This window comes from Hyaena hyaena, unplaced genomic scaffold (assembly GCF_003009895.1).
Source record: "Hyaena hyaena isolate Hyena2069 unplaced genomic scaffold, ASM300989v1 scaffold_344, whole genome shotgun sequence".
NCBI classification, from domain to species: Eukaryota; Metazoa; Chordata; class Mammalia; order Carnivora; family Hyaenidae; genus Hyaena; species Hyaena hyaena.
In genome coordinates, this window is record NW_024080977.1 from 1,492,373 (window position 1) to 1,516,191 (window position 23,819).

General features: G+C 35.8%; 1 protein-coding gene across 1 annotated transcript in view; it reads right to left on the reverse strand.

Annotated features, from left to right (window-relative positions):
• Nucleotides 1–23,819, reverse strand: part of ME1 (malic enzyme 1) — a 178,007-nt gene that overhangs the window by 45,990 nt on the left and 108,198 nt on the right. Inside the window, exon 7 of the mRNA XM_039249761.1 lies at nucleotides 1,087–1,196. Coding sequence (XP_039105692.1) covers nucleotides 1,087–1,196 — 110 coding nt within the window. The remainder of the gene's footprint in view (nucleotides 1–1,086; nucleotides 1,197–23,819) is intronic.

Here is a 23,819-nt window from a genome sequence, read left to right on the forward strand (position 1 = left end):
GTCAGAAGGCGCCCCCCCAGTGTGACTATTTTCGAGACCACTGCAAAACTAACTGGTAAGTACCCAGTCACTGTCTACAAATTCTATGTTTGCAGCATCGAAAGCACACTGTCACTACACATGTATCTTCAAGTTACAGCTATAACAGAGCTACAGCCCTGTAAAATTAGACTCTTACTTTTTGGATTTCTCCAAATATTCATTTTCATGAATAAATACTCAAAAAGAAATTTAATAAAAGGAAGAAAATAAAGTTGAAATAATAGCATCTTTATAATGAAAATGATACTATAGTAACCACCTTGTGATTAACATCACAAAGGATTTGGAGAAAAGAAAGACTCAACCAATTACCATAGTGTGCCTCAAAAGGTATAGAGACTCATTATTTTTAAACACAGTATATTCGTATAGCTATGTCTCACTGCAGAATTTAAGCACAGTGAATTTTAAAAATTGTAGTTGTAAAGTACATTTCAGTTCAGGGGGTATTTTCACACATAATTATTTGTCCTCAATATAAACTCTATGAATAGACAAACATTATCATCCTACACGTAAACTCTCCTATGAGCACCTCAATTCCAATAGCATTCAACATCTTATTTCACATTAGTTGTCTTTCTCCTAAGTTCCCCGTTGGTCCTTACCATCACTCATATCTAATGCTTCTTTCAAATACTACATTAGAATACCTCACTCATGGTCTACAACCTCCTACCTTTCCAGTTTCTTCAATTTTCCCCATTACGCCCATTTTTTAATTTGAAACATTCAATTTATTTTTTTAAGTTTATTTATTTTTGAAAGAGAGGGAGACAGAATCCCAGGCAGGCTCTGCACTGTCAGTGCAGATGCTTACTTAAGCCAAGCTCTGTCAGTGCAGAACCCGATGAGGGGCTCAACATGGAGCTAGAACTCATGAACCGTAAGATCATAACCTACGTCAAAATCTAGAGTCGGAGGCTTAACTGATGAGTCACCCAGGTACTCCCTATCACACACATTGTTTAACCTCATGGAAATACCTGGGCCCTTTTGCCCTATCCATTCTTGTATCTTCACTCTCTTCCCTATCCAGCTTACCTTGAATATCATCATTGAACGTGCAATACTGGTTTTGATATTTCTTCAGGAGACGAAATGCATTTATATTGGCAAAATCTTCAAACTGAATGAGGCAATTCATCCCATACCTATGGGACAAAACATTCACTTTAGAAGAGGTTCATGAAATAACATAAAAGTAAGCCTTTGAACTATGACATCATGATCTGAGCCAAAGTCAGATGCTTAACCAACTGAGCCACCTAGGCACCACAAATGAACTGAGTTTTAAGGAACAAGATGTGGGTTTTTACAAGCAAGGTAAATACCAGAAGTAACATGAGGTGCAAACTGAGAAAGAAAAAATTTTTCACAAAGTAGCAAGAAACCCTATTTGGCTATAATGTGGTGATACATGTAAGGGTATACTAAAATTACGGTCAGAATTTTATATTAGAAACCTTAAAATTCTAGCCTAGGATTCTGATTTTTATTCTACAACAAAGGCCAAACACTGAAGGGTTTTGAGCTTTGAAGTATATTGGACAGATTTTTATTTCTGATATTAATAGCTTACTTGTCCGACCCTTTATTCATACGATCATCCACCTACCTAACCTATCCAAGGCAAGAGGAATTAACATTATTGATAACCCAAGATTCTAAGAGTTGCCAGAGAAAGCCATATAGCCATGCCTTACCAGGATAGTTATATGGTCTCCAACATCAGCTAGACTCCCACTGCCACCCTACATGCGATTCCTCTTATTTGTTCTTGGTCAGTTTCCACTTCCATTACACCCAGTGGCTATTCCCAGTGTTTCCCAACCCTTTAAAATCTTGACTTCTTCACTTGTCTCCCTAGATCTGGCACAGTGAAGGTATAATGCATGATCTCCCTCAACTGTTCCTCTACACACACCCCCGACCCTGATCTCTATCTTTAGCTGTATTCTTCATGCATCATGGACAAGGTGTTCCTCTTCCTCTTCAAGGCACCTCACCACAGGTGCCACACTCTCACCCCCTTCTTCTCACTTAGTTCCCTCCCTTGTATCTACAACTTCTAGAGAAGCTACTTCTTCTCACCTGATTGAATCTGAATCTCTCATTAAAGGGAAAAAGTTCTCTCTTGATCCCTAGTTTTTCCTATCCTTTCCATTTAATGTGCTTCAAATAGTAGTTTACATATCATCTCTTATTTCTCAATCCCCTAGAGTTTCCTATCTGCCTTCATTATTCTAGTAAAATTGCTGTTCTAAAGTTAAAATATTTTCTGACTAAAAAAAAATGCAATGAACATTATTATCAATCTTTAATTTACCAGACCTCTTTGTTGCACTGCCACTAATGCTGCTTCTCTTTTTTCTTGAAATTCTATTCTCTATGCTTCTGGAAATTCATACTTTTTTATGTCTTCTCCTAAACTTGTGGTTATTTCTTCCTTCTACTTTGTGGCATCCTTAGCACCTAAACACTGGTATTTTCTACTACTCTGTCCTTAGTTACTAGGCGTGTGTATTCTAATTAATCTCAATCCTGCTCATGAGTTTCATTACCAACCATATATACTGACTCCCAAATGTGCATCCCTAGTCTATTGCTGTCAACTTCAGATCTGCATATCCCATAACCAGCTAGATAATTTTACTTGAATGGACTCAAACTGGAAAGTCCACAATTAAACTCATTATTTTCCCACAGTACCTATAAGTGCACAACAAGTATGTGTTGGAAGAAGGTAACTTATAGATCTTCTCATCTAATTCCTGATTTTAATACCACATCTCTTGGTCATGACAAAAATCAAAGCTACGGTTATTTATCTTTCTTCCCCCATAATGCCAAACTTTTCAGAAGACAGGGTAATAAACTTTCCCTCATTTCTCACTTCTTGTCAATATTATGCCAATAATTCAAAGGCCATCTCAAACTTTACAGAAGAAGTCTTTTCTAATACAACCAAATACTTTGTATTTCAGTTATTTTTCTCACACTGTTGTCATTCATCTGTTATTATATTTGTCCTTGGTGGAGAATCTTTTTCAATGACCATTAAGTTCATAGGAGAAACTGGTTTCTGAATTTTATTTGTTTGTTTGCTTATCTATTTATTTATTTTTGATTCCTAGGGAAGCCCAAGATATTTTTTTATGTCATTTGGTCATTTGTAATTCTTTCTGTCAGATTATATGTTCTTTGGCTCTATTCTTATGTCCCTTTATTATGTTATAAGAGCTCTTTACATAATGTTAAGAACATTAACTTGTTATATATGTTGCACATGGTTTCCCTACTCTAGTATACTGTGCCATTAATCATTTACAAGGCTCCTGTTTGTTCTCACAAAAGGAATTTTTAATTTACAAGCCTCCTGTTTGTTCTCACAAAAGGAAGTTTTAATTTTTATGCAGTGAGATCTTTCTCTCTTTTTCTTTACAGCTTCTGCCCTTGACAGTATGCTTACTATAGTCTTCTCCACATTTAAATATTAATCAAAAATCTCCTTTAGTGATATCATTGATTTAGGAAGTAATCTATATATCTAGTATTATTTATTTTACCATTTGGATATAGTTTTTTTTAAAAAAAGATATTCAAAATTTCTATTTTCTATATAATCCACCCAACTCTGCCAGCACTATTTATTTAATAGTCCATCATTTCCTCTCATCACCTGTAATCAGATGCTATATTCTGATATATGGGAAGGTTGGTTTCTGTGCTTTTCCTCTTTTACTCTACTATTGCTAATGATGACAAATATTTTTTCACTTTAAAGTCATATGTATGTATCTGTATATACTTGCTTATTTCTGTATATACTTGGTTATTCTTTACAACCATTCTATGAGGCTGGCAGTATTATTATTCTTAACTTACACGCGAGAAAAACAGGCACAGCTTGTTGATACTGCCTGGTAATAACAGTCCAATAGCAACGATTAGTGTATTCATCTCTTTATCCAGAAAAAAATGACTCTGTTTTAATTACTATAGTTTTTAAGTATCTTCATTTTTAAAAAATTTTTAATGTTTATTTTTGAGAGAGAAAAACAGAGCACAAGCAAGAGAGGGGCAGAGAGAGAGAGAGAGAGAGGGAGACACAGAATCCGAAGGAGGCTCCAGGCTCTGAGCTGTCAGCACAGAGCCCGATGCAGGGCTCGAACCCATGAACCATGAGATCATGACCTGAGCCAAAGTCAGCACTTAACCGACTGAGCCACCCAGGTGCCCCTAAACATCTTTAAATATTTAATAACGTTGTTTCTCATTTCTCTTTAGGTATCCACTTGGCTGTGGCTGTGGTTTAAAAACAGATGCTTTAAGGCCCAAGCTCTTGGAGAATCCTGTTCTCCATACTCATTCTGTATTCTTAACTGCTCTGTGCCTCCCTAGCTCTACTAGAATAAATGAGAATGAGAATAATAAAATATCATCATAAGTCTGTTATCAGGATTAAGTGGTAAATATAAGTTCTTGGTGTGTAAAGAGAGGCACGAGTGCCCTATAATCTGAAATATTTTTTACTTAACAGCAACAATAGAAGCCATAGACAGTGGGTATCTTCAAGGGCATAAGAGAAAATAACTGTCATCCTAGAATAGTAGATCTATCAAAGCCATTCTTCAGAAGGTTGAATCATGCACCAACTATATTTCAATAATTTCAGGAATAAAGAAAATAATCCCACAAAAAAGTCTATGATATAATAAAACAGTAAAATATAATAAGAAATTTTTACCCATATAAAAGAGTAAAGAGAAATAAAGCATGACAGAGTGAGGAGTCTGGGAAAATGTTTCCTCAAATAGCTACAATAAAGAAGAACAAATCCTTCGAAATCATCATTTCAGGGCTTTGGAAATCAACTAAAGGCAAAAGGAGTAAAAATTTTAAAGTAAAATGTGGGAGCAGGGTCAAATCTTGAAAGGAACACAAAATTTTTATGCTCCTTATATATATGATGCCATTCTAGAAACTCTTTAGTTGGCTTTATTAAAAATTACTAAAATGTTTTTCAGAATGGGCAAAAGCATTTCTATGGTTATAAACTACTGCTTTTCTTTTACAACCTTAGCAAAGAAGTCAGCTTTGTGGTAGCAACAGATTATCCCAAACACAAATATCTGGTGCTTATAAAGGCTCCTTCCCCACTTCTCTGGTCTCTACACAGACCTTTAGAAGGGAAAGGCTGCATACTTTTAGACAGTGTCCTCATACAGTCTGCCCCTGATGTGTCATGTACGGATGGTCGAACAGCATTAGATGATCTGTCATTATGTTCAGAAGCAGCAGAACCTTGTGGTCTCCATATGTGAGGAGGAATCAGAGCCTTCTCAGTTCTATTCCCGGATCTACTACTTACTTGGGTTCTGTGGTTTTGGACTTGTTACAATTTCTCTATGGTTAAAATGAAATCCCCACAATATGGTTTGCCTTCAGTGTTTAGGACACAATGTGGTCAGGCTTTATGTTTATAATATTTTCTAAGTAAAATCTAGAAAAAGCCAGTTATAGGTAGTAAAATCCTACACAAGATACTTTGTCATTTACGAAAGTTTATTTTAGAATTATCCCCTGGAGAATACCGTTTCTCTCTTTTATTTTCATGACTCTTTCTGTGCCTGGTAGTTAACTCTGATTTGACTCCTAAAGATTTAGAGAGAGACATCCTGGATTCATTTTGTGATACAGCATCCTACATCATATAATAAAAGAAAACCATGTAAGAGATATTTTGTTCCACATTGAACCAACCTTGTCACTATGAAATTATAAGTAGTGGAACACAAGGAAGCTAGCCAATTCAAGTCTACATAACTATGTAGAGAACCTACTATTTTATGATGAAAATATCACATAAAATAGTGGGTGTAAATGGTTTTAAAAGTTAACAGAAATACCACCCATAAAATTACCCTATAAAAATTGCAAGGAATTTTCTCTTGTGGCACTGTTACATCACAGAAAACCTCATTACAGTGACTACATCTAACAGTGAGTGAGTGAGTGAGTGCCAGGCACTATGCTCCACTCTTTATATAGATTAGATTATGTCATTTAATTCTCTCGGCAATGAGGAAGGTAGTTATTACCCATTTTACAGACGAAGAAACTGAAACTCAGAGAGATTAAGAGCCATAGCTGAGTGAATATGTGGTAGGGTCTGGGCTGAACTGCAGGGCCCATGGTTTTAACTACTATATATGCTGACTCCCACAAAGCACCAATGTAATGATCAAGTCAATGAAGTGAACAGTATATTTACAAGTAAAAAGACTGCACTGATAAAATAAAGGAGTTATAATTTTATAAAACTAACAAGACAGCATTTGTACATATTCAATATACTAGGTATTTTTATTAAAGAAAATATATAAACAGATATTGGTGAAAACAATTAGATTTTCTTTGATTATAAACTATTAAGAATTCACTGTAATCATGTCAACCAAGCATATTTCTATTTTCTCCATGAGATATAGTAACATGTGGTTCTTTTAGGACTTATTACATACATGGCACTATGCAGTATTTAAGATCTAAAACACTTTAGTTCTGATTAGTACCTTAGTGATAATTTTTTACAAATCGCTCACTTTTACTAATGTCACTGAGGTCTGAGGGTCCTCAAAGAATAAAGCAGCAAATAAATAGGACTCATGGATCTTGTGCTTAAAATGTTTATAGTCATGAGGCACCTGAGTGGTTCAGTCAGTTAATCGTCCCACTTCATCTCAGGTCATGATCTCATGGTTTGTGAGTTCAAGCCCCATGTCAGGCTCTATGCAGGTAGCTTGGAGACTGGAGCATGCTTCAGATTCTGTGTCTCCCTCTATCTGTCTACCCCTCCCCCACTCACACTCTGTCTCTCTCTCAAAAATAAACATTAAAAACATAAAAAAAAAAAAAAAAAAAAAGAATGCTCCAGTCTCGTTGGGAAGACAAAGAACACAAGCAAAAATTTAAAGGTTCAGGTTAAAGGGAAAATCAGGGGCACACACAGAGATCAATATAGGATTGGGGAAGACAATATGAATTCAGAAGAGGTTTAGGTTGGGACCGTGGCTAAGTTTCAAATGAGGAAAAGAGTTAGGTGGGGAATAAAATCACAGATGCCTGTTTATGATAGAGGACACGGAGGACATGGGTTTGAGGAACCTCAGAAGATCAGTACTGGTTGTCAAACTTCAGATTATAAATATTTTAGAATTCTAGGATAAGTAATTTGAAGTTCACTGAGGTTCTCTCTGGACATTTAATACTTCCTTGTAGGAACTAAGAACAGAAAATTATTCACTTCCTTGTTTGTTTTGTTTAAAGTTTGCTTATTTTGAGAGAGAGAGAAAGCTAGGAGGAGAGCCGGAGAGGGACAGAGAGTCAGGGATACTGAGCCACCCGGCTGCCCCTTCCTTTTTAGTTCATTGTAATATGGCTCCATTTCCTACTACTTTACTTCTTTATCATTGTGTATTTTAGGTATTTCTCTCATTTCTTTAATCACCCCTTCTATTATAATTTGCTGGCACTTCTTAATTATTCTCTGTGAGAGTGGAGGTTACAAAGATTAAGCAGTAATCATCCATTCTTTCTATTCTTTTCCCTCTATAATCTTCCCCTTATCAAGTTCACCTATTCTTAGAAATTCATTACACAACTTTAGACAAATGACTTCTAAATCTCTATCTCTGATCTTTCAAAGAAGTTCCAACTCTCTGTTGCCAAAATGATAGTAAAAAAATTTTTTTTAAAGAAAGACTTGGAGAAGTGCTATATTATGGATCTTTTTTTTTCCTTAAATGAGAAATAACTGTTCAAGATGTTTTTATATATTGTCACACATTCTTACTCTGTAATGGATTTCTGTAAAATTGTCTCTAGTATCCAAAAAACCCACAATTCTTTCATATATAGGACAACCAAAAATCACAAGCAAAATTGAGTCATTTTGTTTAGATGTCGACTGCTTCTCAGAAAAAATAGCAGTTTGTGAGATTGTGAGTTCCATAAAATTGAACAAATTCCAAACTGCATTTATAACTAAAATTTCCACTGAGCATATTTTACTAGAAAGCATTTTAAGTTACTTGCCTCCAAAATCAGTGCACTCTTTTTCTTTATGATTTTAATTTAGTATATAAATCTAAACTTTTTTACAAAACTTATTATCCAAATTCCCTATTTCTATCATTGGCACCACTAATGTCAAAGAACTATAAGCATTTTCCATATTGCCTCCACCTTTCATCCCAATAGTCAAGTTCTGTTAAGTCTTCTTCTTTTATGTAATTGTTATGCTTTATATTCTAAGTGCCTCAATTCAAGTTCAGGCTCTTTGGACCACATGAACACAACAGTACAACAATCTCCTGATTAATCTCCATGCTTTTGTTTCCTTTCCCACTGAAGTAATTTACACGCTAAAAATTTTTTTGTCATGGTATTTTAAATAGGTATTATGTGATGAGAGCTCATCTAACCTAATCTCTGGTATTCTCAAAAAGAAATCTTATCCTTCCTTTCTTCCCTTATTTATTCATTTATCAAAGAACATACCAAGTGCCTAGGGGTCAGGAATTATTCTAAGTGCTGTTGACACATTCCTGTCCTCACAGAGTTTATAATCTTGTGGAAGATACAGTAAATAAGAGATTACTATGCAGTGTGGTAAGGGCTATCATGGAGGAAATGTAAGGTGCCAAAATGCAGAGCAGGGGCATCTCTCTAGAATTAAGGGGATTAGGAGAGGCTTTCTCAAATAAACTAAAGCTTGAGGGATGAGTAGGAATTTACCAAGTTAACAAAAAGAGGAAGAATTTGTGAGGCAGAAAGAACATACTCTAAGGCCCAGAGTTAAATAACTCAATGTTATGTTCTGAGAATTGAAATAAATTAAATATGACTAAATCACAGTGTTTACAGGGAAAGAGACAAGAATTAAGGCTAGAGTGGTAAGCAGGGTCAGATTACAAAGGGCCACTAACCAGTGTTAGGTATGTATACTTGACCTAAGAGTGGGAAATTAAACAGGAGTGTGACATGATAATTTCCACTATAGACCCAATGTGTGTGGTCAGGCTGAAGAATGGTTATCAGGGGGCAGGACTAGAGCAGAGAGCTTACTTAAGAGGCTGCTGCAAAACTCCAGCCCTGCACCCAGAAACGAGAATGGGGACAGGGACAAGTAGATGGATCTGAGAAATATTTATGATGGAATTAACAGTATCAGGTGAAGAGAAGCAGCTGATGAGAAAGAAGAAATCAAGAATGAATTCTAAATTTATAGCTTCATAAAGGATGTATTATATTTAAAAATAGGAAACTTCAGGAGAAGTAGCAGGTTCAATAAGATGCTTAGTTCAGCTTTGGATAACTGCTTTTGAGCAGCCAAGAGATATGCAAGTAAAGGAAGTTGTCATAAAAAATTGAGATGTAGAACTTCAGTATTTTAGAGTTTGAACAGCTGCAGGGGAAGATAAGACCCATGATAAATCCATGAATCTCAAGTGATGTGGCACTAAAGGCCATTAGAAATGAAGATCTTAAGAACAAGAAAGTCCCACAGTACCTGGGTGGCTCAGTCAGTTAAGCGTCCGACTTCGGCTCAGGTCATGATCTCACAGTCCCTGGGTTCAAGCCCTGCTTCAGGCTTTGTGCTGACAGCTCAGAGCCTGGAGTCTGCTTCGGATTCTGTGTCTCCCTCACTCTCTGCTCCTCCCCCACTCACTCTCTGTCTCTCTCTCAAAATAAAATAAAGACATAAATAAAATAAAATAAAATAAAATAAAATAAAATAAAATAAAATAAAACAAAACAAGAAGTCCAATGTACAAGAAAAATCATCAACATGAAAGTTAAAGGGGGCTGAGAATAAGACTTTGAGAACAGGCAAGAATTTGAGGACAGCAGTTAAGAAACTGGGAGAAGATAGAGATATGATAAACCTAACTGACATACACATCAAAGAAGATGGGGGTAGGAAGCTTACATAAGGAAGGAGGTCAGGTAGTATGAAAGGTTTCATCTCCCAACCCTAAAACATTGTGTGAACCAGTGAGCATTACTGTTTGGAAGTACTACATGAAAATTAGATGTCTTTTTTTTTTTAAGGTTTTACTTTTAGCCAATCTCGATACCCAACGTAGGGCTTAAACTCATAACCCCTAGATTAAGGGTCACATGCTCCACCAACTGACCCAGCGAGGTTTTAATGAGTCTTAAATGGAAAATGGAAGTTAAATGAATGTAAAGTGGAACTTAAAAAGTGGGAGTCTTAAATAAAAACCATGTTGCTATAAAGCAAGAAGGTCAAGGTAACATCCAGGGACAAAGTGAGGACATCAAAGAGCCATTAAGGAATAGGTTTCCACGGACAGTGGAAAGGTTTGAGAGGGAGGGGAATATTGGGAGTTTGGTTTAGTGGGAATGAAACACAAAGCATGAAGTATGAAAAGGTATACACTTTGTGAAAAGATATATGGAAATGGACAAATGACATGTTATTTGTACATTTTAACAATTTACATTTTAATAGGAGACCGATTACAAATACAATGCAAAACAAGATTTTCTAAGAATTATGTCCAGAGGCCACTTGATGGACTGCAAAGGTAGAGTGTGGAGAGATGGGTATATGGGTGGGGGAAAGTCGCATCCTTGTCTCTCCAATTGGAGAGCAGCAAGAATATAGGCTGAAATGCTCAGGCCAGTCTGGGCTCTAAAGATCAGACCTGTGCTTCCACAGACCACTGTACTGTGATCTTCCACTTCTAGTCCAACATTTCTTTTGGTCAGAATGCCTTCACATGAAGGACGCAGAACTGTAGAAAATGTTTTTATAAACTCCATGCGCAAATTTAGCATAGAGAATTAAAGGTCTTCTAGTAAATACCTTATCACCAACTTCAATCATGCCATTTACTTCTGCAGTTTGAATCACTAAATCTGTCTGCGTCCTTCTCAATTTAGTCTAAATCACACTGTTTATTTCTAAAAACCAACAACTTCTACAAAACACTAGGGATTAAATTTTGAACAGCAAAAGAATTCTTATGCTACTTTCCTAAGGTTATTAGAGTCCTAAGATTTTCAAACTAGGAAGATCCTTAGATGCAATTTAGCAACAGATAATGCCCAGGAATGTTGAATGACACCCAAGATCACAGAACAGACACACTAGTGAGTACTGCCACCTAAGAGAAAAGACAGAGAAGCCAAGTACATGGTATTTATGATGCTAAAATAGTAAATGCTAGATAGTAAAATCCACTAGAAATCTAGTAAATCTACTAAAATCAGTTCCATTGTTTTAAAGTTCTATCTTGTAATTATCTTCTTCCCTCTTTCTTAACCAGCAATAATGGATTTAAACAAATATTTTGTGAATAAGAACTAGATCCAAATACTGACTTGGATCAATATTCTCATTCTTAATATTCTCAAGAATCAGTATCGGCCTCAAAACGTTTTTCTTGGGGAACTTGGGTGGCTCAGTCAGCTAAGCATCTGACTTCGGCTCAGGTCATGATCTCATGGTTCGTGAGTTCCAGCCCTACATCGGGCTGTGTGCTGACAGATTAGAGCCTGAAGCCTGCTTCGGATTCTGTGTTTTTCTCTCTCTATGCCATTCCCCCACCAAAGCTCTGTCTCTGTCAAAAATAAGTAAACATTAAAAAAATTTTTTAATGGGGGTTTTCTTTAAATGTCATCATTGTGATATATAAAAAGAATTGCTGTATGTTCTAATCTTCAAAGAGGCATTCCAAAAGCATTGTGAACATTAAAGGTAATTATTGTCCAGAGTGTCAGTGTATTACTTGGAAAGAGATAATACTCAGATCTAGCTTCATCTAAAAAGAAAATACTCAATCACATTATTCTATATTAAACTTCAAAATCAAAGTAAAAATGAAAAAAAAGACTTTGCATATGTAACTATTTAAAATAAAAACACTGAAAGATGATATACATTCTTGTGCCACTGAATAACAGAAATCCATGTATATTATTCAAGAAAAATTTGAGAACTGTACATTTAGAAATAGCTGAAGGCACATATCCAAAATAAGTTACAAATCCGGAGTCTCTGGCATAATCATTTGGATGAATGTCAAAGCTGAACACTAACCATCTTCCGTAACTAGAGCCCACCTACCAGTAATGTGTCCTAAAGTTATGTCTATTTATAATTCCATATTAGTGGTATTTCTTATGGGAGCATTATTGCCTAACACCAATAAAAATAACAAAATATCATGTTCCCTGCTATATTAATAAGCTCTTTTCTTCCCTAGGGGCCTAAAAAAGTGAGCCATCATATGTTCCAGTGGTATTGAATGTCTTTTAAACTCAAACTGATTGAAGATTATTTCTACTGACATCTGTACGGGTACATTTACCTGGATGCCAAAGCCTTTTTTTTTTTTCCTTTAAAACATCTCAATAATTGGCTGAACTGATTTAATACAACATAGTAAATTTAGAATTCCTACTTGATTTTGAACAATTCTTAGGAGCAAAATATGATCTACTGCTAAAATTGTTTTTACTTCCTTTTGCAATAAACCATTTTTAAATGATACTTTTAGTTAACAAGTACATTTATATTTCAGTCTAAATTTTCAAGAGTGCAATTCTGTCTCTGATCAACTGACTGACATATTTCCAAAATCTGATTAACAAAGCTATCTCTGTGTTACAAGGGTAATTTTAGGTCGTTTACTGAGTACTACTACAGGGGTGTATGAATAATTTAAGATCTGTAAACTAATCATTTTATTGTGGTATCACTGAGAAATAAAAACCAAGACAAGTAATTTCTGAGCCTAAAATAATACATATTGAAAAGAACACTTAAAATGAAGTTAATAATCCTATGGGCTTAGACTCTAACTACCTAGATTTAAGTTCTGCCTTTTCACTTATAAACTGAATCTTTTAAGTCAAATTCTCAGTCTTTCCACTATCCTTCTGAGAACTTCTTTGGCAATTCTAAATTTATAAAACGAATTGGAAAAATATACTTAAAAGAGGTCAAATCAACAACCCAGGCCACCTACTAGTCTGTAAAATACTCCGATTTTGAAAAATTCTGACTCTGTTATCAACCTGATTCATGAGAGTGAGAAGATAAAATTCTGATAATTTTACTCTCACTTCTTATTTCTTGTCTTTTTGATATTGGCCCTTCTGGCAGATGTGAAGTGATATCTCAGCGTGGTTTTGATGTGTATTTCCCTGATGATGAGTGATGTTGGGCACCTTTTTCATGTGTCTGTTGGCCATCTGGATATCTTCTTTGGAAAAATGCTTTCAGGTCTCTGACCATTTTTTTAATAGAACTGTTTGTTTGGTGTTGAGTTGTAGAAGCTCTTTATATATTTTGGGTATTAACCTCTTTTCAAATATATAACTTGAAAATATCTTCTCCCATTTGTGTGAATAACTTTTATATATGCACCTATTGTTTCGCTAATAAATATCTACATTTATATTTTGATAAAATATTTTCATCATAGAGAAGAGCATTAGAGAATAATATTAGCTAACAACTATATGCTCCTTACATAATTTTGTGAAATGTTAACACTATGCCATATTTATTTCAGACCAAAAAAGAGCCATACATCACTGAAACCTGTTCTGTTCCTACTTGATCCCACCTCCTTCAGGTAACCACCCTCTCCAATTTGATTCTTATCGTCTCCATGGATGTTATACTTTTACTACAAATGTATGACATGCAAAAGCAAGCCTGACATTGTTTTTGATGTTTATATACATGAAAAACTGTATGAGAATCTGTATGGTATTGAATGGTATCTGATTCTTAGGAAATGTCACCATAGTGCCATTACTAATAGCTCAGGGTGAGTGGACTGAACTGTCTGCTTTTGCAATTTTTTCCTCAATTCTGTAATTCTTAGATATATCTGTGTGGACATATGAAGCATTAGTTCATTCCATTTTTATGTACTGTACAGTACTGTATGCTATATATATGGCACAATTTATTATTTCTCCTGTTGATGGGCATTTAAATTGCTTTCAGTTTTTCACTACTGCAAACAATGCTGCTCTGAAAATTTCTGCGCATGTCTCATGAACGAATTTCTCTGGATTGCAAATGCCATAGGGTAGGTTATGGCAATCCTAATTATTCTACCTAATTATACTAAGAGTGTTTTATTAATTTACACTCTTGAAAGCAATGTACATATTCATCTACAGCCTCATAAGCATTTAGCAATTTAAATATTTTTGCTAATCTGATGGATGTGACATGGTACTTGACATCTACGAAACACCAAAATGGTGTTGGGCAGCCACAGAAATATGCTGCTTGGACTGCCCTTCAAGAAAGAACTTGTCTAAGGATGTGGTTGGACAGCTGCCTCCAGCCACCATGGTTTAAGATCAGATGCAGCATTCCATCTACAGCCATGCTCTTCCCAGGGAGTCCCCAGTCAATTACTAGGCACAGCAGTAATACTAGGGCCAGGTCATTTATACTCAAGGTGAACTCCTCTAACAAGCAATCTTGGCTATGGAGCTCCCCACTAGGTTGGCTGAGACTTTGTCAACTACATATTATAGTTGGAGGTTCTCTCTGCCCAATAATGCTTCTCAGATGTGCATTATGGTCTGAAGGCTTTTCCTGTTCAATCCTCTCTCCTTGTTAATGCTTCACAGGCACTACCCCCAATATGCTTCTCACACTTCAATGCCAAGTCAGGTACTACTTCATAGAAACTGATATGATGTGTAGATCAGAGCTCAAACCTGTACAGAATCAAACTGTTTTTAAGTTGGGCAGGTTATTTAATTACCCTATACTTCAGTTTCCTCATCTCTGAAGTGAAAATAATAATAGTATCTGCCATACAGGTTTGATACAGGTTTGAGAAAATTAAATTAACATAAGCCCTTGGAACAACTTCTGGCACATAATGAGCACTCAATAAATAATCATTTGAGGGGCATCTGGGTGGCTCAGTCAGTTAAGCACTCGACTTCAGCTCAGGTCATGATCTCATGGTTCATGAGTTCAAGAGCTGACAGCTCAGAGCCTGGAGCCTGCTTTGGATTCTGTCTCCCTCTCTCTCTGCCCCTCCCCTATTCACACTCTGTTTCTCTCCCTCAAAAATAAACATTAAAAAAATAATAAATATCAATTTTTATTTGTCCAGTGTGACTTCTTTATTTATCATGAGTTGTAATTAAGCTAAAGGGTATCTGAAACCATAACTGAGTAAACAATGACCTGGTCCTTTCCTTAGATGTGTGTGTGTGTTTAGGTTAAGTGTTATTATAGCATGTGGGTAAAGGTAGGGTGATCTCAAATAAAATACTCAGTGATAACAAAGTCTTATTATCTTTGTCAGTGATAAATCTGTATTCTAAAACGTGTTCCTCTAGTATTTGTGTTTTGATTTTTTTTTTTTTTTTGCTCATAATAAATTACATATACAGGTAATGCTAAGGAATGCTAACTCTAACACAAATATTCCTGGAAGGCTTTGATTAAATGCCTTTTCTAACATAAAGTGCAGTATACATTTGGATTTTATAGTTTATAAATCTTGGGGCTGTTCAACTAGCTTCCTTTAGGGGTGATATTAAGGATCAATCAAATAGTATCATAAAAATTTCATAAGATAATGCAGAAGTCAGAGCTAGTATTTTTTAATTTATTTTTCCCCTGAAAATATTTTCCCAGAAATGCCCACTAGTTCCTTCTTCTTAATAATTTTTCTAAAATCTAGAGTAATTATATGAAATTAATCTATCTACGAAGAAAGATAAAGAAAGAAGCTCAGTAACTAATGCATCCTTCCTATACCCTTGTCCCCAGAGACCAGGTTAATGAGAATTTGGAAGAGCATTAGGTCTTTAAGAATGACCCAAACATTTCTTATAATCAGATTCTGTTCCCCATCTTCAGTTTAAGACTAGGAATTTGGCCAAATATAAACGTCTAGAATAAGCATATGCTTATAAAAATAAAAGTCTTCATTAACTTTGTGAAATATATGTTCCGTCTCATTCCAAAATTTTGTGTTTCTTCATAGCAAGAAAAATAACCCCTATATTATTCCAAAACCCCATGTGAAATATATACCCAGAGGTCTGGGCTACAGATCCCTGTAATGCATTTGTGAAAATAGATCATATATCTCATTCTTTAATCCACCCAATGGAAAAACACCAAGATAGTATATCAGAAAATACTGCAGGAACAAGTGCTGGGAAGAGGAAAAAAAAAATCTGTACAATTTTGTTAGTAAAATAAGTGATATTATCATCCTTCAATTGACTTGTATAATAAATTCCTATTGGGTTTTCTAAGACATATATACTATTAAAATGTTTCTTATCAGATTGTATCTGCTTTACACTCTATAAAATAATTTATCTTCTAAATCACTCTTCATTTCTTTTTTTAATTCTTAGCTGAACTCCAGAACAGGTCAGGTTCCAGGTTTCTGGGTAAATAAGCAATGATCAAAACTTCTCTTCTCTCTAAAATCCCGCCAAAATAAAACAAAACAAAACAAAACAAAAAAACAGCTTGATCTTTATGCAGGACAAAGCCTATTTAATCATTAAACTTTCTTTTGAGTCAAGTGATCACCACTTCATTTGGTGATTAGAAACACCACTTTGTTTGGTGATTAGAAACTGGGTTTCTCAGAACTGTAGTAAATTGGGATTTTCCAAATGTAGTTATCCTTGACCAAGTGATTTTGAGAAACACTAGACAAAACAAAATAAGACAGGTCTTCATCCAGCATTTGAGTTCTCAGATCTCTACCATACTACTGTGAACTGATAATCTCTGAGAAGAGGCTGCATAATATGTCAATTTATCATTCTTATTTAACTAGAAAATACCAGTTCACAGCCCAAAAAGTGTTGAAAAGAATACTGAAAAGCCAAGCATGAGCAACTCTTAAGGTTAAGAAAATCCCCAAGCTCTTTAACAGTTTATGATAAAGATCAATATCTATAAGAGGTAATTGTTATTCTATACCGGTAAATAGAAGAAGGATGTCATTTTTTGGAGGAGAAAATTATTTTTACTTATTTATTTTCTAAATGTTTATTTATTTACTTTGAGGAGGGGTACAGCAAGAGAGGGAGAGAGAAATTCCCAAGTAGGCTTCACACTCAGCTCACAACTGCAAGATCACGACCTGAGATGATGGCAAAAGTCGAACGCTTAGGACATCTGGGTGGCTCAGTTGTTAAGCGACCACTTCGGCTTAGGTCATGATTTCAAGACTTGTGGGTTTGAGCTTTGCTTCAGGCTCTGTGCTGACAGCTCAGAGCCTGGAACCTGCTTCAGATTCTGTGTCTCCTGCTCTCTCTGCCCCTCCCCAGCTCACGTGCACACCAGCGCTCACGTTCTTTCTCAAAAATAAACATTAAAAAAATTTTTTTAAAAAGAGACACTTAACCAACTGAGCCCCTGAAGGGGAAATTTTTTTAGTCAAAACAAGATGTGTATATATCATTAAAGCCAAAAACTGACTTAATTTCAAATGAAGAGAAATCTGTGGTGGGGCTAAGAAGTAAAAAAAAAAAAAAAAAGAAGAAGTCCAAGAGGGGACCCTCACACAAAATTTCAAGAAAGAACCTCCCCAACTTTCTGGCAATACAAAATAAAAAGATCTCAAGAAGACATGGGCTTGTGATTTGCGAATATTTCTATCTTAGGACTATTTATTGGTGTAGCTCTCTTTTCAAAGCCAGATTTATTTAACAGGAAGAAACTTACAAAGTTTCACAAAACTCAAGATGGATCAAAATTTTAAAAGCAAATCAAATATACGGGCACCTGGGTGGCTCAGTCAGTTAAGCATCTGACTTCAGTTCAGGTCATGAGTTCTTGAGTTCATGCCCCAGATCAGGCTATGTGATGACAGCACAGGAGGGAGCCTGGAGCCTGCTTCAGGTTCTCTGTCTCCCTCTCTCTCTGCCCCTCCCCTGCTAACACTTTGTCCGTCTGTCTGTCTCTCTGTCTCTCTTTCTCTCTCTCAAAAATGAGAAACATTCAAAAAAAATTTTTAAGTAAGTCAAATATACTTTATACACATGGTGTCATGAATTAACCCACTCTTCTGAGAGCCAGTCCTACGAACTCACAAGAGAAGAGGTGCACAGCAGCTGAGCTGGAAGAAGGGGAATGTGGCCACAAGAGTCACATGGATGCTGCCAACGCGTTTCATGAAAGCTGGCAAAGCTTAAATCATAAGCATATGTGGCGTAAAGAAGTCCCTGTTCTTCCTTCTCATGTGCTCTGTATTAGTCACTTTGTTTTCCCATATGCTGATAATAGTAACATTTTGTGGGATTCTGTGGTATCTGGAAAAAAAGTGGAAGGTTTATATTTTCAAATCCCCACTTAAGAAGGAATTTTTCAATAGAGGAGATTACAGATTCAGAGTGATGCTCCTTATAAGCAAAACATCCACCAAAGGACACTCCAAATTCTCCACATACCAAACAATGTAAAGACAATATGAAGTGTATAGGAGGTTATGACTTCAAGGAAAAAGTTTCAATTTCATAGTCAGAATGTAAAACAGTAGGGACAACATTTAAAAGTGTAGCCATCATTAAATCAACTCATCAGACAGATCTTAAAGATATGAATATGAAGTATCCCCGATACTTCACCACCAAATAAATAAACAAATCCACAAAAATCTCCTTTGAAACCATGGCATAGGAAAGTCTTAACACTGTCGTGAAATCCTAACAAAGAAGATTTTTTCCTGAAACATAGTAAGCTACCTTACATGTCACCTTACTGTGTGTTAAATATTAAAAGGTACTAATTTCAAATGTTATAGAAGATAATTTGTGTTTAACATACTTTCATTGTATCTAAGTGCAATATTCTAGGCCTTAACACAGAAGTATGTGACAGACTTTTAAAAGCCATCTGAAATAAGAGAAAGTGAAACAAAGGATATCAGGATTAAAGTTGGGAAGACTTCCATATTATGCTTTCAAATAATCCTATGGTACTATATAGCAGGGAAGCCAGGCTTACTCCTGTTAGGGATCATGAGAAAGGCAATCAGCTATCACTATGACTGGCTTCCTAAATCTGAGGATTAGATTCACACAACTAAAGCCGAGATGAAGTTTTCCTTTAACACTGAGGCCATGCATATCTTGTACTTACAAAATTGGTCTCTATTGTTTTAGCATGCATATATTGAGCATATCTATAGCTACATGCAAATAATATTGATTTAGCATGCATACACCTAGCATATCGTTAGCTATAAGTGAATAAGTTTTATATACCTATATATGTTTTATATATCTAATATTCTATACATCTAGAGTTTATATTCATATTCATATATCTGTTCATAGAATTCAACTATTCCATAGAATAAAGGCAAAAGCTGCAATCTTAGTTTCTAAAATTAGAGTTTCATGTGATCTCTTTTAAGAAAATACATAAAATAAGGTTTTAATATTCCTAGGACCAAATGTTTTACAGAACTACAGTTAAATATAAATAGTGACTAAACATATTATAGAGAAATGCTATTTTTTTCTAGCTCAGATTCACTAGAACCTTGGTTTAAAGACTGCTTTCCAAGTTTTCCACTGTTATAGATTTTTACCAGAATATTTAAAAAGCTATAAAACAATCAAATGTCTGCAATACATATTTTCAACAAAAGCCCCTAAAAATTAAGTCTTATTCTGTGAGCAAAAATAACATTCCATAACTGGGAAGTTTTTCTTCTATGGTGAAGTATTTTTTATCTAAAAAAATATAGAGTTGGTTTTCCCTTAAACTCTTTAAATAAAGTTATACTAATAGATGCAGGTGATTGATTTAATGGTGCCAAATCAGGTAAAAGCACTACTTGTTTTGAAAGATTCTGTCTACTGACAACAAGAATGCATTTCATGTTATGTGTTAAGAAATGAAAGTTATATGACTACGTCTGTGCTGCTTTGGTTAAGCCTTATTGCACTGCGGCTTTCCCCCCACCCCCTTTTTAAAAAAGTTTTTATTTAAATTCCAGTTAGTTAGCATACAGTGTAATATTACTTTCAGGTGTAGAATACAGCGATACTGCCAATGCTTAGAAACTGTACCCACAAGTGTGCCTCAGCGACTGTATTTGGTTAAGCGCCTGTTCACCCCTTATGTCAAGAACCCTATTTAGATCATGAAAAAAGGTAAGCTTTCAATTGAGATTTTTAATCCTTACCTTGCCTGATTCATTACTGTGTTGGACCCTGTTAGTCCCTATTTCCTGAAACTCTTGTCATTTAGCCTCCTACCTTTCCATCATCTGGCTCCTTTCCATCTTATGGCTCCTTTCCTCTGCTGGACTAATACCTAATAATCTGCTAACACTGAAATATGGAAAAGGAGTATATAAAATTATTATGCTTACCACCTGACTTTTAAATTTCTACTTTCCTTTAGTATTGATAGGTATACGTGTCCATGGTTACATTAAAAAGAAGAATGGATGGAAAGTGCTTTTTTATTAATTTCTTGATTGCAAAAAATTCTATCACTAATAAAAAACTGCAACAGGAAAAGAGACTAATAACTTATATACTATATTTCTCTAGTTCTATGATAAACTGTTAAAGATTTTTATAATGAATGCCAGCACATTAAGTCTTAACACAGCCATCTGTTTTCAAATAAACTTAATCCCACCTCAAAGAAATACTTAAGAGATGAATGATAGCATTCCTTTATAAGAAAATACAGCAATAAACATTCTCCCAAATGTAACTTTTAATGTATTTTGTGAATTACGTAATTAAAATAAGCAAGACGCTTAGATATTCACTACATTGTCATTTATAAACAGAATATTTATATTTTCATATTTACTCACCATAAGAGACAAGATGTGTAATGCTAACCACTTAGCTACCATAACTTTTTTCTTTAATTTTTTATTGTTTAATTTACATCCAAGTAAGTTAGCATAGAGTGTCACAATGATTTCAGGAGTAGATTCCTTAATGCCCCTTACCTGTTTGACCCATCCCCCCTCCCACAACTCCTCCATAACTTTTTTATAGTGTGTGAAATTCAATGACTTTGAATCTGAGCTCTCAGCCCTCACTTTACTCAGAATCAGCCAACAGTCATACATTTGCAGGAAATACACCTGAAAACCAATCTTCACATGCCCACCACAAGCATGTGAACTCTGCGTCATGGACAATCATCAGTCAAGGAAGATCAGAGGCTCAGGTGGGCTTCTGGCAGAACAGTTCAAACACTATGGAGTTTAAGGTAACACAACATGGGGAAAGGATTCATGCAGGATGCGCTAAGACAAGATCCTAGTTTGCACTGTCAAACTAAAACTGAGAACAAAAATAAAATTTGTGAGATGCTTGGGTGGCTCAGTCAGTTGAGCATCTGACTTTCGCTCAGGTCATGATCTCATAGTTCGGGAGTTTGAGCCTCACACCAGGCACTGACAGCACAGAGCCACTTCGGATCCTCTGTCCCCCGCCTCCCTTCTCCTTCCCAGTAACTCTCTCTCCCTCTGAAAAATAAATAAACATTTAAAAAAAATCAAATTTGTAATGTGACTCATTGTGCCACAAAGCTTATCTTCTTGGATCTCCTGCCATCAACATCCCAGACTTTAAAATCTAGGGTCAAGGTTTCTGGTCTGACATGCAAACATCTTGGAAGCTGACACCTCAGTCATCACAGCCAGAAAAATGCTGAACCAATTCAAAATTAACAACTCTTCCTAGACCCTGCTCCCTGCTGCTGGAGCCAATAATCTGTGCCTATGTGTCAACTGTAAGTGATGAATGGCTGGGGGCCCAGTGACGGCTAACTTGAGAACTAAAATTCCTAGGGGGTCCACTCTTGGTGGGGGACCCCTCACAGTTTTACCCTCCAGAAACCTGACCAGGTTCTCATGATGAAGATTAAAGTTCCCTTATGCTTACAGCAGAAGGAAGGGAAAAGTAATCATTTTGAAATACTCCCACAGTTTCTGTTCTCCTTAAAAAGGCCCACTAGCCTTACAAATGGGGGAAGAAAAATATCCATCTTAGACTCACTAAAGACTGAGATAGGACTATAGCAGGCCTCCTCTTCCCACTCCAGTTTATTAACACACCAGCACGGACCCAGTATGACAGGAGATTACAGATTAAAAAAAAAAAATGCAACCCTCAAACTCTAAGAAGTATGTAGGAAAAACCAAAGACAAGGGAGACAAAATCAAGGACACAGAAAATTTTGCCTCTAACATCACAGCTACAGTGAACAGTATACTCAACCTAACTCCTATCCACAGAACAAAAACCCTCACTCTAAAGACCTGTCTACTCTAGTTCCTTTTACACCATACATCATACCCAGCTTTCAACAACAACAACAAAAATACTAAACATGCTATATGGCAAAAAATACAGTCTGAAAAGACAAAGCAGCATCAGATCTAGATTCAGATATGATAAAGATTCTGGAATAATCAAACCAAGAATTGAAAATGACTATGGTTAATACTCTAAAAAAAGTGGACAACATACAAGAACATAGGGGTAATGTAGGAGAGAAATGGAAACTCTAAGAGAATCAAAAATAAATGCTAAAAATCAAAATCATAGTAACAAATGAATACTGCATTTGATAGGCTCATTAGTAAACCAGATACCAGAGGAAAAGATTAGTAAGTTCAAAGATATGTCAATAGAAACTTTTTTTTTTAATTTTTTTTTAATGTTTTATTTATTTCTAGGAGAGAGAGAGAGAAACAGCATGAGCAGGGGAGGGTCAGAGAGAGAGGGAGTCACAAACTGAAACAGGCTCCAGGGTCTGAGCTGGCAGTCAGCACAGAGCCCGACGCGGGGCTCGAACCCACGAATCGCGAGATCATGACCTAAGCGAAAGTCGGACGCCTAACCGACTAAGCCACCCAGGCGCCCCTGTCAATAGAAACTTTAAAAAAATTTTTTTAATCTTTATTTTTGAGAGAGACAGAGTGTCATAGGGGAGGGGCAAGGAAAGGGAGACACAAAATCTGAAGCAGACTTTAGGCTCTGAGCTATCAGCACAGAGCCCAATGGGGGGGGGCTTGAACTCACGAACTGAAAACCATGACCTCAGCCAAAGTCAGACGCCCAATCGACTGAGCCACTCAGAAGCCCCTAGAAACTTCTAAAACTCAAATGCAAACAGAGAAAAAGAATAGAGTGGTTGGTCAAGGACTGTGAGACAAAGGTATAATATATGCATAATGGGCATACGAGGAGAAGAAAGAAAGGAACAGAAGAAAATTTGAAGTAATAATGCTAAGAATTTTACAAAATTAATGACACATGCCAAACTACAGATCCAGGAAACTCAGAGAATATCAAACAGGATCAATACCCTACCACCCCCACCACAAAATCTATAATTAGGTATAACACATTCAAACTGCACAAAATCAAAGATGAAGAGAAACTGTGAAATAAACCTGAAGGGAACAAAAAAAAAACCCACGAACAAAAAAAAACCCACTCTACCTTCAGAAGAAGAAAGTTAAAGATACATCAGACTTCAGAAGCCATGTAAGCAAGAAGAAAGCAGAGTGAAGTATTTCACATGCTGAAAACAATACCCCACCATCTAGAATTCTGTATCCAGCAAAATTATCCTTCAAAAGCAAAGGAGAAATAAAGACTCTCTCAGACAAATTAAAATTTAAGAAATCTGGACCAGCAGACCTGCCTTGCAAGCAATATTA